Source organism: Silurus aristotelis (genome assembly GCF_946808225.1).
Source record: "Silurus aristotelis genome assembly, chromosome: 22".
Taxonomy (NCBI): Eukaryota; Metazoa; Chordata; class Actinopteri; order Siluriformes; family Siluridae; genus Silurus; species Silurus aristotelis.
The window spans coordinates 16,079,769-16,095,391 of record NC_139595.1 but is presented as its reverse complement, the minus strand read 5'-3'; the positions used below and the strand labels follow the sequence as shown (position 1 = coordinate 16,095,391).

At 40.2% G+C, this 15,623-nt stretch overlaps 1 protein-coding gene across 2 annotated transcripts; it reads right to left on the bottom strand.

Moving 5' to 3' along the window:
• Positions 1-905: 905 nt before the first annotated feature.
• fbxl4 (F-box and leucine-rich repeat protein 4) lies at positions 906-15,623 on the bottom strand. Of its 2 annotated transcripts, none has more exons than XM_083525774.1 (8): positions 15,415-15,623; positions 10,454-11,187; positions 9,452-9,749; positions 7,466-7,710; positions 7,133-7,346; positions 3,854-3,925; positions 2,701-3,031; positions 906-2,295 (listed from the first exon to the last, which is right to left on the bottom strand). In XM_083525774.1, the coding sequence occupies exons 2-8, from the start codon at positions 10,930-10,932 to the stop codon at positions 2,132-2,134; spliced, it is 1,803 nt and encodes a 600-aa protein (XP_083381900.1). In that variant the 5' UTR covers positions 10,933-11,187; positions 15,415-15,623; the 3' UTR covers positions 906-2,131. The 2 variants fall into 2 exon arrangements, with proteins under 2 accessions (XP_083381900.1, XP_083381901.1); XM_083525775.1 differs by having other exon boundaries at positions 10,454-10,876; positions 15,415-15,600.

Here is a 15,623-nt window from a genome sequence, read left to right as displayed (position 1 = left end):
TGCACACAGGGGCATTGTCCTGCTGGAGCAGATTTGGATCTCCTAGTTCAAGGAAGGGAATATTTCATGCCACCGCATCCACAGACATCCTATACAATTGTGTTACTGCAATACTTTTGTTTCGGAATATCGTATTGTGTACCTCATCCAATACTGTGCGATATAAATGTTATCCAGTGCCACTAAAATCTACCCAAACATCGTCTCTTCACTCGCCGTTGCTGTTGAAACCATCATGGTTGCGCCTGTTAGCAGGGGGTCTCATCATGAAACGATTACACATACACAAAAGCAACAAGCAGTGAAAGACATATATATGCACCATTATACCTGATTGCTATTTTGTCCTATTCCCCCCCCCCCCCCCCACCCGAAGTCTAGTCGTTCTAGCCTGTAATCATGCTGCATCTCTTTTCTCTTTCGAATAGTGAGGACGGTAAACAGAAAAGCTGCCTCTTTCATGGCAAAACACACAAAACCTACGCTTGGGCTGTTTATCCTTTTGTGTCATTTGTACTTTGATTGCACTTCAATTGACTTCAAAGGTTTGCTGAAGACATTTTGAGAAATACGAGAAAAACAGAGAAAGACATCCATACCGTTCATATTTATTACACTCACAACAGTGTATTCTCTCTCTCTCACACACACACACACACACACACACACACACACACACACACACACACACACACACACACACACACACACACACACAGTATCTCTTCTTTCGTATAAGGCACTGGCACACTGTTTAGTATACAGCTTTTTATTGATAGGAAATAGAATAGCTTAGGGCAAACACACACACACACACACACACACACACACACACACACACACACACACACACACACACACACACACACAGTATCTCTTCTTTCGTATAAGGCACTGGCACACTGTTTAGTATACAGCTTTTTATTGATAGGAAATAGAATAGCTTAGGGCAAACACACACACACACACACACACACACACACACACACACACACACACACACACACACACACACACACTTGATGGCATGTGTTAACTCCTAGCTTTAGTCCAATGCACTTAATTAGCAATTCTCAAGAAACCCATCCCAGAAATAAAACTATTAGTACCACAGGGCTGCGTCCAAAACATGTATGTCTTATAGATTAGATGTCCAAAAGAATGGATAGACGTCCAAGAGATCGGATATCCAATAGACTAGATGCCCAAAAGATCTGATGTACAAGAGATTTGATGAGCAAGAGAATGAATGCCCAAGAGATCTGATGTCCTAGAGATTTAATCTAGAGATTAGATGTTCAATAGATAAGGTGTACAATACATCGGATGTACAATCGATTAAATGTTCAATAAATATGACGTGCAATAGATTAGATGTAAAATAGATCGGATGTACAAGTAATTAGATCTTCAATAGATTTGATATGCAATAGATTGGATGTACAATAAATTGCATGTGCAAGAGATTTGATTGGAACCAAGAGATTTAATGTAGAATAGACTTGATGTCCAGGAAATGAGATGTCCAATTGATTAGATATCCAATAATTATTATCCATAGCTTTTGCAGCTGATCTATAATAAATTATCTGAAAAATAAAAACCTCCAGTATATTCGCAAAAGATTCACAATAACTCTGTATACCGTATGGTATGTAAAATCTTAACCAGCGCCCCCGACTGGTGCAGGTATGTTCTAGTTTAGTCTTTGTCCGGTTAGTGTTGCAACACAGGATCCATTCTTTATTATAATGTGGAAATAGTGATCATTTACTACAATAATTACTTCTTTTGTGAATTTTTACTTTAGTAAATTCTTGAGCTGTTTCCAGAATTTTTACATTTAAACATTAACACAAGACAGTGTTTTTTGATGAGAACAAAGGTCATGGCTGATCTCTAAAAAACACACAGCAAGAGGGTGCTGAGATCCTGAGTGCTGAGTAACTTCTCAGCCAGTGTGTTTTTTATGTTTGTGTTTCACTGTCTCATATGGTCCAGTGCATCATGGAGTCCTTCCAGTTTTATGTTCATGTTCAGTGTGGTGTCCGTTTTGTTAACGCCAGACCACAGGGTCCTAGTGCCCACTGATCAGGATGTCATCAAAGTGAGTAGAGTTAAAGGTCAGCGGTCACTGGGTGAAGCTATTTTTGATGGAGACGTTTGGGAAAAGCGCGCTGAGCTCCTGTATTGTCCGTGTGTCGATCTGGGAGCAGAAGGAAACGTCGAGCAGACGCAGGCGGGGACATGACTGGAGCAGCCTGCGTAGAGCGGCCGGGCTCACTAACCGTGTACCTGCATGTGCGCACACACACACACACACACACACACACACACACACACACGCGTGCAATGACCAAACACCTCTGTCACATGTTCAGGGTTCCTCCTATTTTTTTAAATTCCATACTTTTCCAGACTCAAATATGCGGACAAATATGCAGACTTCACTAAATATGTTTTGCTCAAGCGCAGTTCAGGGACACGTTTTTAGACGTTTCAGTGTGGATGAAATCGTGGACGCGGCGCGTTTTTAATCTAATTTAATACTTTTTTATACTTTTCCAAAATGTGTAGGAACCCTGCATGTTCATTCCAGAGAAAGGAATTCTGCAATTCTCTGTGGCAAAATCATAGTATAAAGTTGTTATACTGATCTAGGAACTGTGTGGGTGTGTATGATTGAGAATTTCTCCTCACCCAGTATATCGAGGTGCTCCAGTGCAGGACACTGCGTTGCGATGTGTTCCAGGTCTGCGTCACAGATATTGCGGTTAGCGGTGAGGTAGAGTCTGCGCAGACGGCTCAGTCTGCGCGCTGCATGTCTGAACGAGGCAGACGCCCCGTGGAGGGCGGAGCCGCTGTGTAGGGCGGAGCTCCATCCGAGGTCGAGTTCCTCTAAAGCGCTACAGCCGGACAATAACTCGGCGAGGCCGCGCTCGCTCAGACTCCTGCAGCGCCACAGATCCAGAGACACGAGGGAACGACAGCGGGCGCTTAACACACTCACCACCACATCATAGTCCTCAATCTGGAAAGACACAAACTAGAGGGTATTATTTGGCAAAATATGGCAAAATATAAACACAAGGTTGTTGATGGAAAATGATCAAACGTGACCATTTACACTGTAGGGACAAAAGTATTGGGATGCCTGACTTTTCCCACCACATGTTGGTCCGAAAGTTACCACAAATTTGGAGGCACACATTTGTATAGGATGCCTTTCGATGTGGTAGCATGACATTTTCCCTTCACATGAACTAGGAGACCCAAACCTGTTCTAGCATGACAATGCCCCTGTGCACAAAGCCGGCTCCATGAAGATATGGTTTGTAGGGTTGGTGTGGAAGATCTTAAGTGGCCTGCTATAGATCTCTAACCCAACTGAACACCTTTGAGATGAAATGCTGACTGCACCCCAGGCCTTCTCACCTCACCTGACTTTACTTTACATTAAACAAAGAAACATCCTTCAGAATGGGGATAAAATATTTTTGCCAAATCACCACTAAAATATAGCCCTGAACACAGAGACAGTGAAATGTGCTCGCTGAAATAATGGACCCTTTTTTTGGACAGAAATTGTTCTTTGGATTGAAAACGCAGACTCCTTAGACAGAAAATAAAGAGTTAAGTTCAGGGAAAAAAAAAAAATTTTTTACAATTTAGTGATTCTTAGAGCCAAATAGTGGCTTCCTCATCGACACTTCAGCTAGAAAAAAAAGAACTCTTTGTACTAATGCTGGGGCATTATTCAAGAAAGGTCACACTGTGCGAATATCGGTGTGTTTCGGGAATATTCGAAAATGGAAGAACAAGATGGAGAGAAAAAAATAAATAAATAACTCACCATCACGCAGCTGCCTAAGTTGAGGTGTCGCAGTTCAGTACAGAACGTCAGGATGCTCAGTATAGCTGTTTGCTAAAGACACACACAGCAAAAACAAAAAGACATTAGCACGGCTCAATCAGGCAGCCGGTTTTATTACCAATAGCTGAATAGAAGCTCATTATTTCCTATTTAAATCCAGAAAAGCATTCGAAATATGTAAGGGATACGGCACAGCTATGGCAGCGGTATCTTATTTGAATGCATGCGGGAGGCGAATAACCGCTGACGTGAAACAGATTTCATTGTATGTACACGGATCTAGAAGTCTGCTTAAATAAAACATTTTAATAAATCGGAATTAACTTTTATCAAAGCAATAAACAGAGAAATAGAGAGAGAGAAAGAGAATGTGTGTGTGTGAATTACACTATAATGCCAAAAGCTTCCGGATAAAAATATGGTGCTTTTTGAGCATCACATTCTACATTTAGTCCCAGTTTGCTCTTCCATCCACTCTTCTGAGAAGATGTTTCACTAGATTTTGTGAAGTGCTTGTGATAAATTGTGCTCATTCAGCCACAAGGGTGTTAGTAGTCAAGTACTGATGTAGGTGAGGTGAGGAGACATGGGGTGCAGTCAGCGTTCCAAATCATTCCAATGGTGTTCAATAGGGTTGACGTCAGAGCTCTATAGCAGGAGATCTTTCACTCCAACCCATGCAAAGCATATCTTCATAGAGTTTGATTTGTGCACAGGGGCATTGTAATGTTGGAGCAGGTTTGGAAATCCTAATTCAAGTGAAGGGAAAATTTTTTGCGATAACAGTAAGGAAAAGAACCACATATGACTGAGAAGGTCAGGTGTCTCCATGCTTTTGTACATGTATCTAAACCCTGTTTTTATTAATATTGAAACTGTTGGTGTTAGCTGCTTGTGCCATTTTTTGTTACCTCCTCCAGTCATTCAAATTCATCTTGTGCCTCCGCTAATTTATCACTCACAATATTCACCATATAAGTTCTTCGACAAATAAAAGAATCAACCATTACGCTCAATGTGGTCTCACAATAGCTGCATCCCACTTTATGAACTGAGACTATATGTTACTACCGTTACAGCTGATTATAAAGCAATGTGTTAATATAGCACGCTGCTTAAACTGTTTAATCAGAAACGGTTTGAACACGCCTCCCAACCAATCAGAATCGAGTTGGACTCTGACCACCCTGAATGTGTACAAATATTTTATTGAGGAAATTTCTTTTTCGTAGATTTTTTATGAATTTATTTATAATTACATTTAACGTGACACCCACATAAATAAATAAACCGCATAACCTCTTTGTCTTACAAGCTACTGACACTGGAGACTCCTTCCATCAAAGTTAAATAGCATCTCCGCAATGAACCCGCATCGGTGACAATTTAATTGTAATTATCAAAATCCCACGTTAGAACAGGAGCATTAATATAAATATAGCAGCTGATACCTTCAGAACGGTTCGATTCTAAACGTTAGCGTTTGTTACACTGCCGAAATGAAAGCTAGCGTGCTCCGATTGTATTCGTGACCCCTGAACCGAGGACATCCAGAACAAAACACTTTTTATAAAGTCGTGCAAGAAAACAGAGCCGTGAACCGCAAAAGGCTGAGAAACCCTGGTTATGAAAAACAGAGATGTCAAAATAAAACTAGAATGTGACTTCATGGTCTGGCAGATATTACTAAAACCGGGATTCATAACAAGTGGGTTTCTAATTTCGGTTTTGGGGTGGGTGGGTGAGGGGGTTAATATTTAATTTTCACACAGACTTGGTAAGTAAAAAAAAACAAAAAAAACAACAACACACATCTCTGTTTAAGCTGAGAGAACAGAGCTATTGTTCTGAGCTCGAGTTCAAACACGTCCTGGTGTATGTGTGTGTGTAAGTGTGTGTGTGAGAGAGTGTGTGGTGATGTTTTTTTACTGTACATCTCTTATTCTGCTGATGAAGAAAAAAAGAAATGTGTTAATTATAGCAGTGACAGTATAATTTGAGAGTGGAATAGATATATCTTACAGAGATAGAGATATAGAGAAAGAGTGTGTGTGTGTGTGTGTGTGTGTGTGTGTGTGTGTGTGTGTTTGTGTGTGTGTGTGTGTGTGTGTGTGTGTGTGTGCATGCATAAGTAAATAATGCCCCAAAACACCATGCACTGATCAGTTTTGTACTACAAAAAGAGGCATTAAGGGGCCGTTCTAACCCGGTTTGTCCACGGTACAGGAAAATAATCTGGAATAAAAAATATTATAAAACTCTTATGAATATGATTATTTATCTCATAACGATCCGTTTTCACAGATCTGCCTACAGAGACAAAAGTTTGTGGACACCTGACCATAAGATTAGTATGTTTTTTTTAACATCCCATACACATTTGGCAACCTCCACTCTTCTGGGAAGATGTTCCACTAGATTTTGGACTGTTAGTAAAGTCAGGTAGGTGAGGTGAGGAGGCCTGGAGTGCAGTCAGCATTACAGTTTATCCCAAAGGTGATTAATATTGTTTAAGCTCTTTTGAAGGCCACTCAAGATCTTACATGTAAAGCATATTTTTATGGATCTGGCTTCACCATCATGCTGGAACAGGTTTGGGTCTCCATGCTCCTAGTGCATCCGCTGACATCCTATACAATTGTGTGCCAACAACTTTGTGATAACAGTTTGGAGAAGAACTGCATATGGCTGAACAAGTTTTCAATCCTGCCACATGGATCCTGGAACTTCTCTCACTACAAAGATGCACACTTCTGCTGATTCTCAGAATGACTCTTCATCCTGACAGGTTACGTGCGGATCATAAATACGGATGACCCGCTGTGGCGACCCCTAATGGGAGAACCCGAAAGAAAGTTTTTTGCTTGCTGTTGAACTGATGCTGAACTGTATGTTGGTGATCAGTAGATACACCAAGCGCCAATCAAAACAAGTTGAAAACAGAGCGCGTCCTCGTCCCTGATTGGTGGATTGCTGTGTGTTTGAGCAGTTACGTTTTTATCCGCTCATAAATAAAAAGGAACGACTGATTTCGGAAAATTTTGTTGAGTAAAGATATTTGACTTTGAAATGTAGTGAAGTCAAAGTTAAAGTCTCCCCAAATGGAAATACTTCAGTAAAGTAAAAATACGTAAAAAGCTACTTCCTTACTGTCCACCACTGACAGCGATGCAATTATTATCTCAGGCTGAACATAAGCGCAGACTCGAAATAGCGATCAGAACTGTTTAAGTCTTATGTCTGTGCTTGTAGCTTTACCTCGATCTTGGTGCGGTACAGGACAAGTCGGCGCAGACGAACGAGTTTTGCGATTTGCACGAAAGCCTGGGGTTCGAGACGATCGCACGACGCGAGGTCGAGCTCCTGTAAGCTCGTGCACGTTTGCGCGATCGCCTCCAGGCACGTTCCGTTCACGTAGTGACAACACGAGAGCTCCAAGCACACCAAGCTCGCGCCGCACGCCCTGATAAAACTGAAAGAAAGGAGAGAGTGTGAAAAAGAGAAAGACAGAAGTGGAAAGACAGTATGAAACATGATTTAATATAGGCACTTGGTGTTTAAAGTGTGTACATCCTTCTTGAACCATCTCACCTACAGAATCCAGTGGGCGAGATAGCTGATCTGTTTCCGGTCCAGGACATGTTTAGACGCTGAAGGAGTGTGCAGCGGGATTGTAAGTGTGCCAGAGACAGATCGTTCAAGCGGGACCAATATGGCTGCAGGCTGAGCTGAATATACTGCAGCGGGTCGTAGCAGTGGCGCTGTAAGAGCTTACAGCTCTGAGCCAGGCAACACAGATCCGGCACGGCTAGGTGGCTCAAAATCAATTGGATCAGCTGGAAAAAATTTTAGACATGGGTATAATTAGAGGGTCGACATTTTGCAATAAAAAAAAATTAATTACAATTTTGCGCTGGTCAGAAATTAATTTCAAAGATGACGCAATTGGGGCAGCACCAAATCCGGAAAGACATTTTCAATTCACCTTTTTAAGAACAAAGTTCTCACGTGTGGCTATTCGAACACCACTCGAATGAATCCAAAACATTTCTTGACGTGCCTTTTAGCCGCAAACACTGTGGAAAGTTTATGGACAACTGACCATAAGATTTTACGTGTTTTGAACTATATATGTATATTTATTTATTTTTTATAATTTAAATTTTTTGTTTTTTTACAGCTGATGATGTCATTTAAACCACAAGTCTGTTATACCGCTTGGTCGACAGTTAAAATCGTGTGATAACATGTATTAGGCTGTTGTATAATATGATACGGCTTCCATCATGTCCTGTAACATTGCCATAAGTATGCGTTTGAAGCCGCACTTAATTTGTTCGAACAGAAACACAACTTAGCAGACGCAACTAAATGTTACATGTTTCTGTCTGCGGTGTTCAAATACATACAAGGAAGAATAAATAATGATGCCGCAAGAGTGTTCTGGGATTAAAGTGTGTATTCGGCTTCGTAGGTCCGGAGAAATGAGAAGTCCTTGGGAAACAATATGCTCAAGAATCCTGTATCTGGAAACGAGCGGGAACGTGTCAGACACGGTGTCGGCTGACGCGTAATAGCACGTGTCGCATTACAGACATAATGAAGCGCTAGCGGTCTGGCTAGAGGATCTGAGCGGGACGCATCGTGCCGCTGTTTGGAAAGTGACGTCCTAATGATCAAACAATGATGATAAACATGCTGTAATGGGGAGTCGAGTCGAGACTTGAAGCACGTCCTGTCGAACGCGAACAAAACAAAGAAGTGCAGTCTTTTTGGATCTCGGCCATGAAGCACTGGTGTGTTTTAAATTAACTGAACTGAACTGACCTCTGCTTGTATGATGAGAAGCCTAGTTATATCATAGGCCTAGTTATAGCCTAATGTTAGCGTGATCGAGCTGGTCGTTCATTCATAACTCTGGATCGGAAGTTCAAATCCCAGCACCACCAATCAACTGATTAGATGTAAGTCTCTCTCTGGATAAGGGCCATGTTTCTCCTCTAATAGACATTTTGGTTAGAAAATGGAGGATTGCTGAATTCTCACTCGTGATTTATAAGAAATTATCGGTTAATTTTATTTAGCATCAGTTCCAGCATTAATAGATGTTTGACATTTCATTCAAGTTTTTGAAAATGTCTTCAAAGAAATTTGTCTGATGTGATGAGAAATAAGCCGATATTGAGCATTTTTGAAATATGTCACTATGGGGACGGTGGAAGCTCAGTAATCAAGGCATTGAACTCTGGATCAGAAGGTCACAAGTTCAAATCCCAGCACCACCAAGCTGCCACTGCTAGGCCCTTGAGCAAGGCCCTTAACCCTCAACTGCTCTGAAAAAAGGGTTTCTGCTAAATGATATAAACGTAAATATATGGATGAGGTTTCCCACCACAGTGAAGTCTTCAAGACAGACAACTGCTCTCCTGATTTTCAACATAATTACCTGATATCTCTGCACCAAGCTAAATTTGCAGTGGAGGACTTCAATTTTAACTTAATTAATAATTAGGCATTTGTGACCTTCCTATCATTCATAGTTTTTCCCTGCAATATTGCTGTGCCAGTTATCCCCACCTCGTACGGGAGTTTGGCGAAGTATCCGTTGCCCTCGGTGAGGGTGTTGGGTGTGGTGTTCAGGATGGCGGGACAGGTGTTGGCGATGGCGGGCGTGATGCCGCTAGCGCGTTTGCGAACGCCGCGCAGCACGATGGCATCCAGCTCGGTGTAATAGTCTAATAAGGAGCTGTTGAATTCCAAACGCAGTAAATTAGTAGCGAAGCTAATCTGACGGATAGGAGGGCAAAACTGCCGGGCCTGAGGACTGGTGACTTTGGTGGGCTCGCCCGCCCACAGCACCTCCCACCTGCACACACTAAACAAGGAACGAGAAAACATTGTCAGAACATTGCCGTATACTTACATATAGTATTGGAAAGAATAAAAAAAACATGGTGTACAACTTGGACATGACTGGATGGTATTGTACGGTTGGTGATCTGAACCCCAGAACATCGAAACACCAGTTTAGAACCAGTGTTCTTTTTTATTTAATAAAATCAATAATCTGAACCAGGTCTAATTCAGGAAACTTCATCCTATGTATCATCAGAATCAGGTGTATTGGCCAAGTGTGTTGACACACACAAGGAATTTGGTTCCAGCTTTTGGTGACTCTCAAAGTACAGACATAAATAACACTATAGAGAACTAGAGATATTGACTTCTTATATTCGTATATTATCAGGAACTATGTTATTTGTAATCTAATTGACAAATTTGTTGATATTTTGGGACAAAATGAAGGAAAAAGGAAGAAAACGTCAAACATCGAGCACAAGTTGGGGCAGAAATGGTCAAGGGTGTCAGTTAGAACAAGTGGAAAAAAGTCGTTCAAATTTTGATCAGGGTTTAACAGGCATGTAATTCTTTAAAAAAAAAAAACTTTTAAAAAAACCCGTTCATCTCAACATTGGAGGGAATGCATTACTAGTGGGTGAGACCAATTTCACGAGTAATCGGCACACAAACCATGTATCGTATTTTTCGGACTATAACTTTTCTTTTTTTTATATTCACCTGACATCAGTAGTGTGGCTTTCAGCATAGGGGTTATGAGAGCAGGCGAGTATTTGGACGATGGCCCCGGGGTGGTACGTCTCCAGGACGGTGACGGCGGTCGGGAAAATCTGCTCCTCGAATGTCACCTCGAGGAAATCTCGGCTGTGGAAGGAGCTTGGTGTGCGACTGAAACGCTGCGCTACGCCCTCGTCCTGCCACCAGTGTCCGTACGTGCGGAACACAGCCGTGTGTGTGAAGTCCCCTGAGCTCGGGAACACGCTGGGTGGTCCGGCTGCGTTCCACATGGTGTACGACATGCTCCCTTCACCGCCATAATGCGAGCTGAAGTCCAGCACTTCCTTGGCGTACTGATCCAACTCGGACTCTGTCTCGGCAGCGAGGGGAAGAGCTGCACCTCGCCCATGGTTTTGCGAGCTGCTCCTGTACCAACGCCAGTGCAAAGACACGAAGGAAGTCACGGCCAGAACAGTGATCATAGGGAAGAACGAAGAAGAGGAATCTGTACAGTCTATGAATAAGAAGTAGCTGCACTAAGCTGATAGATAGATAGATAGATAGATAGATAGATAGATAGATAGATAGATAGATAGATAGATAGATAGATAGATAGATAGATAGATAGATAGATAGATAGATAGATAGATAGATAGATAGATAGGGAACATATAGGGGACAAGCTGGAGGTGGAGGACAGCCGTCTACATTCCTACAGGCCGAGCTGCATGCATGACCTGCGAGACAAACACACACACACACACACACACACACACACACACACACACACACACACAGAGTGAGAGTTAGAACAGCAACACTACAGCAAACCAAGCATTTCTTTTAAAAATCTCATTGCATCTCTGACCTCATATTTTTATTAGATTAGTAAGCGCAGTGTCACTGTGGCAACTCACTCCGTACTGGAAATACGATTTGTAGTGCACCAAAATACGATTTGTAGTGCGTTGTTAAATTGTTTTGCATATGCGAGAAATCGCTGCCACTTCCTGCATATTTACGACAGTTAGCGATATGGATTCTTTTCCGTTTTATGTATAGCTTCAAGAATTTCTCTTAAAAGGAGAAAATCCTGACAATTCGGAATCAAGGGAGTGAATGAATGAATACATTTGTTAAAGTATGTTGAAATAAGTATAACAGTTAAGTAAAACACACACACACACACACACACACACACACACACACACACACACACACACACTTATATGCACCTCTGTTTTGCCCCAAATGGGTAATACATTTTTCCATTTATTTAATTGTATTCAATCAATTTTATTTTTGGCAATTTAATTGATTACACAATTGATTTCATTTACTCTATTTTATGTTTATACACTTAATTTTTTAGTAAAATATAAAAAAATATAATTTTTAATATAATTTATCTAATTGTATTTAAAATGTTTTAAAAATTTAAACTGTTGATGTACACAAATGTTAATATTCATAAACTGCGTTAATGAAAAAAGGACAAACAATTTTATGTTTTGCATTATTATTTATACACCCCTATTAACTACACATAATTTTCACTCTTTTACAGCCAACTTCCAAAATTATTGACACCCTCGAAATGAAAGTTCTTAAGAGCCAGTCAGAAACCAAATTTCAAATTACCTACAAGTAAAATCCATTCTTTGGATAACTAATTTGATAGGGAGGTAGTAGCTGAGTGGTTAGTGCTCTGGGTTCTGATCAGAAGGTTCTAGTATCTAGTAACTAGTTCTAGTAGGTTCAAGTATCACCAAACTGCCACTTTGGCAAGGCCCTAAATCCTCTGTGCTCCACAGCTGACCCTGTGATCTGACCCCAGCTTCCGAACATCATTGGCATATGCGAAAAAAGGATTTCACTGTGCTGTATTGTACATGTGACAAGTAACAAAACTCTCTCTGATGGTGGACCTCTAAAGCTTTCGAGCTGAAATCTGGATATCTGGTTGCCTCTGCCATTAGTTTACAAATGAGGAAATCTTTTAACACAATGACCCAAAAGTTTGGTGATATCACAGCAAATCCTGTGTATTCATTCACAAAGCATCTATTATTAGAGAATTACCAGAGATTTTGTGACAGAAAATATTTTTATTTAATATTTTATAGAATATTTATAAACGTGTACATAAATACGTATATATAAATGTATATTGTGCTAAAAAAAATACCACAAATTTACATATGTTTAGGCTTCGGGGTGCCAATATTTTACATTTTTGACTGTAACTACGTTTGGCTTTGCATGCAATTGAATAAATAAGGAAAGTAACACTGCGGGGTGTTCTGTTATAGGAGAATAATCAATAGCAGCGTCATGCATGAAACTCAAAGCAAAGCAAAGCAAAGTTGTTAAAAAAGGAAAATCCCATAACAGTATACCCTGGAGTGTTTTATTCCTCAAAAAGTTGCCAACATTTAACAATAATTAAAGAACCTGCCATACTTCAATCTGTTTACGGTTACATTCAACGTCGTAAAACGTCCAAAACTACTTGTTATTTCCTGCTATCAGTTATGTTTAAGCGACCAGAAACAGTTAACAGTTCTTAATTGTATAGACTTCTCTACATTTGTAAAAACCCCCTAAAAACTATTACAAACATTTTTATAATTAGTATTATTAGATTATTTGGTGGGCGTGGCCCATCTGTTGCTATAGAAACCTAGAACCTACTTTCTGAGCCTTTCTGTTATTCAAAAAAGTCTGCAGATCAACCGACTAATCTGATTTAATTACGCATTTCGATTTATATACACACACACACAGTAATGTGCAAAGGTTTTAGGCAGGTGTTAAAAAATGCTGCAAAGTAAGAATGCTTTTAAAAGTAAAAAAGCATTTTTACCAGTTAAGAAAATGGAATACAAATGAACAGAAAAAATCGAAAAAATCAAACCAATATTTGGCGTGACCACCCAGGTACACCCATTTACTGTTTGGAGAAGTCTGGCCAGAAATGGTCTACTTGAAAAGATTGTGGTCAAAATGCTTCACCTCTGACATAGAGACGCTGCTAAGTGACTAAACTTTGCATGAAAACAAAAACTGGGAAGCGGAAAAATGACAGCGCGTGCTCTGGGCTGATGAGTCAAAATCTGAAATGTTTGGCTGCAGCAGGAGGCAAATTGTTTGCCGAAGACCTGGAGAGCAGTACAATGAGTGCCTGCAGGCAACAGTGAAGCATGGTGGTGTTTTTCTGCAAATGGAGTTGGAGATTTGGTTTAATAGTGTCCTTAATGCTGAGAAACACAGGCGGATACTTTGTTATGCAATACCATCAGGGAGGCGTCTGATTGGCCCCAAATTAATTCTGCAGCAGGACAACGACCCCAAACATACAGCCAATGTCTTCAGCATAGAAAAGAACAAGGAGTCCTGAAAGTAAAGGTTTTGGCCCCCACAGAGCCCTGATTTCAACATCATCGAGTCTGTCTATTATTACATGAAGAGACAGAAGCATTTAAGGTCGCCTACATCCACAGAAGATCAGGGGTTAGCTGTCTGGGATTTCTGGAACGACCTTCCTGCCGAGTTCCTTCAAAAACCATGTGCAAGTGCAACTGGAAGAATTAATGCTGTTTTGCATTAATCGGATGTCTCTTTTGTTCATCTACTTTCTATTTTGTTCATTGTTTAAAATAAACTATTAACACTATTTCTTAAAAGCATTCAAATTTTACAGCATTACACACACACACACACACACACACACACACACACACACACATCCCCAATGACCATTATTACTGAGGCACCACCCACTAAACTCTGGACTGCTCTGGGGTCTCATTTATAAATTGGGCTGGAAACTTGCATGAAAAATGGTGTACGCACAGGTTGTGTATCTGTGTCAACAATTTGACTTTTCACCTTCTGTGTTTCCACGTTGTGAGTACGCAGGGCTAATAGTTTTTTATTTATTTTTTTATGAATCACAACCTTTGCGGATCAGCCTTGTTTTCTGCGTACGCCATGTTTATAAATGAGACCCCTAGACTGGTAAACACAGAAGAAGCTGTAGACTGAAAATAGGGAAACGGCAGAAAACAGCGAGGGGCCAAAGTTTGGGATAATTTCAAACTAAAATAGAAAGAAAACACCATACACTGCGTTTACCTTTTTGATAATTAATTTAAGAGGGATTTTTATACCTTATATGTGTGTGTATGTATATATATATATATATATATATATATATATATATATATATATATATATATATATATATATATAAACTTGTCAAGCACTTTCTGCGATTCACGCTATATTTCCGCTGTCAAAAGTGCAACTTTTTGGCTTCTAGTGATTTTCTTCGTCTCTTGACTCTCGCCTCATTCAAAACACCTTGAACAATTCATTGCAGCAACGCCGTAAATTTGCCAAATCGTGCCAAACGTCTCTGTGGCAGATTTGCCCAGTTTCACACAGAATTTCATGTTTGCTCTTTGTTTTAACTTGCTGTATATGATTAAATCACATCAATGTCTTTGGCACACTGACTTATGAAGGTCGGTGCTTCATGTGACTGTGCGTGCAGCTTCGTGCTGCCATCTGTTGGCGGGTTACAAAACTAGCCTTAAAAGCACACGCGCGTTTGTTACTATAGCAACGGTAAGTGCATTAATTGTGTCTATGGAAACGAAGCAACTCTGACCAATCAGAATAAAGAATCAAGAGACTTCTGGTGGGTTTTTGTAAAATACAAAAGTGCATTATCCTTTAAAAAAGCATGCATTTTCTGTAAATAGACTGTAACAGTCAGAAAGCGCTGAACTCCATATTTATTATCAGCTACTTTACTGTATCCAGTTTGTATTTGTATTATTCATTAATAAAATTAAAAGAAATATACAACAAATACAATATAAAACATACCAAAAGCAGTGCAATAAAAACAGATCATCCGAATTATGAAGCAACTTCAACCCATATTAATAACTCACAGCGAATCAAACTTCGGAAACCGGAAGTCCATCTGCCGCTCTACTTCCTCCTGTCCCTCTATACATATAAATATTTTCACTAGGTCAATTTACAAATAAAATAAAATGAAATAAACAACAGTTCTTATACATACTACTTCTACTCATGTGTCATTGCACTGCAGGCGCTCATATGGTTTACTTCCGAAATCAACATCCGGGGAAACGGT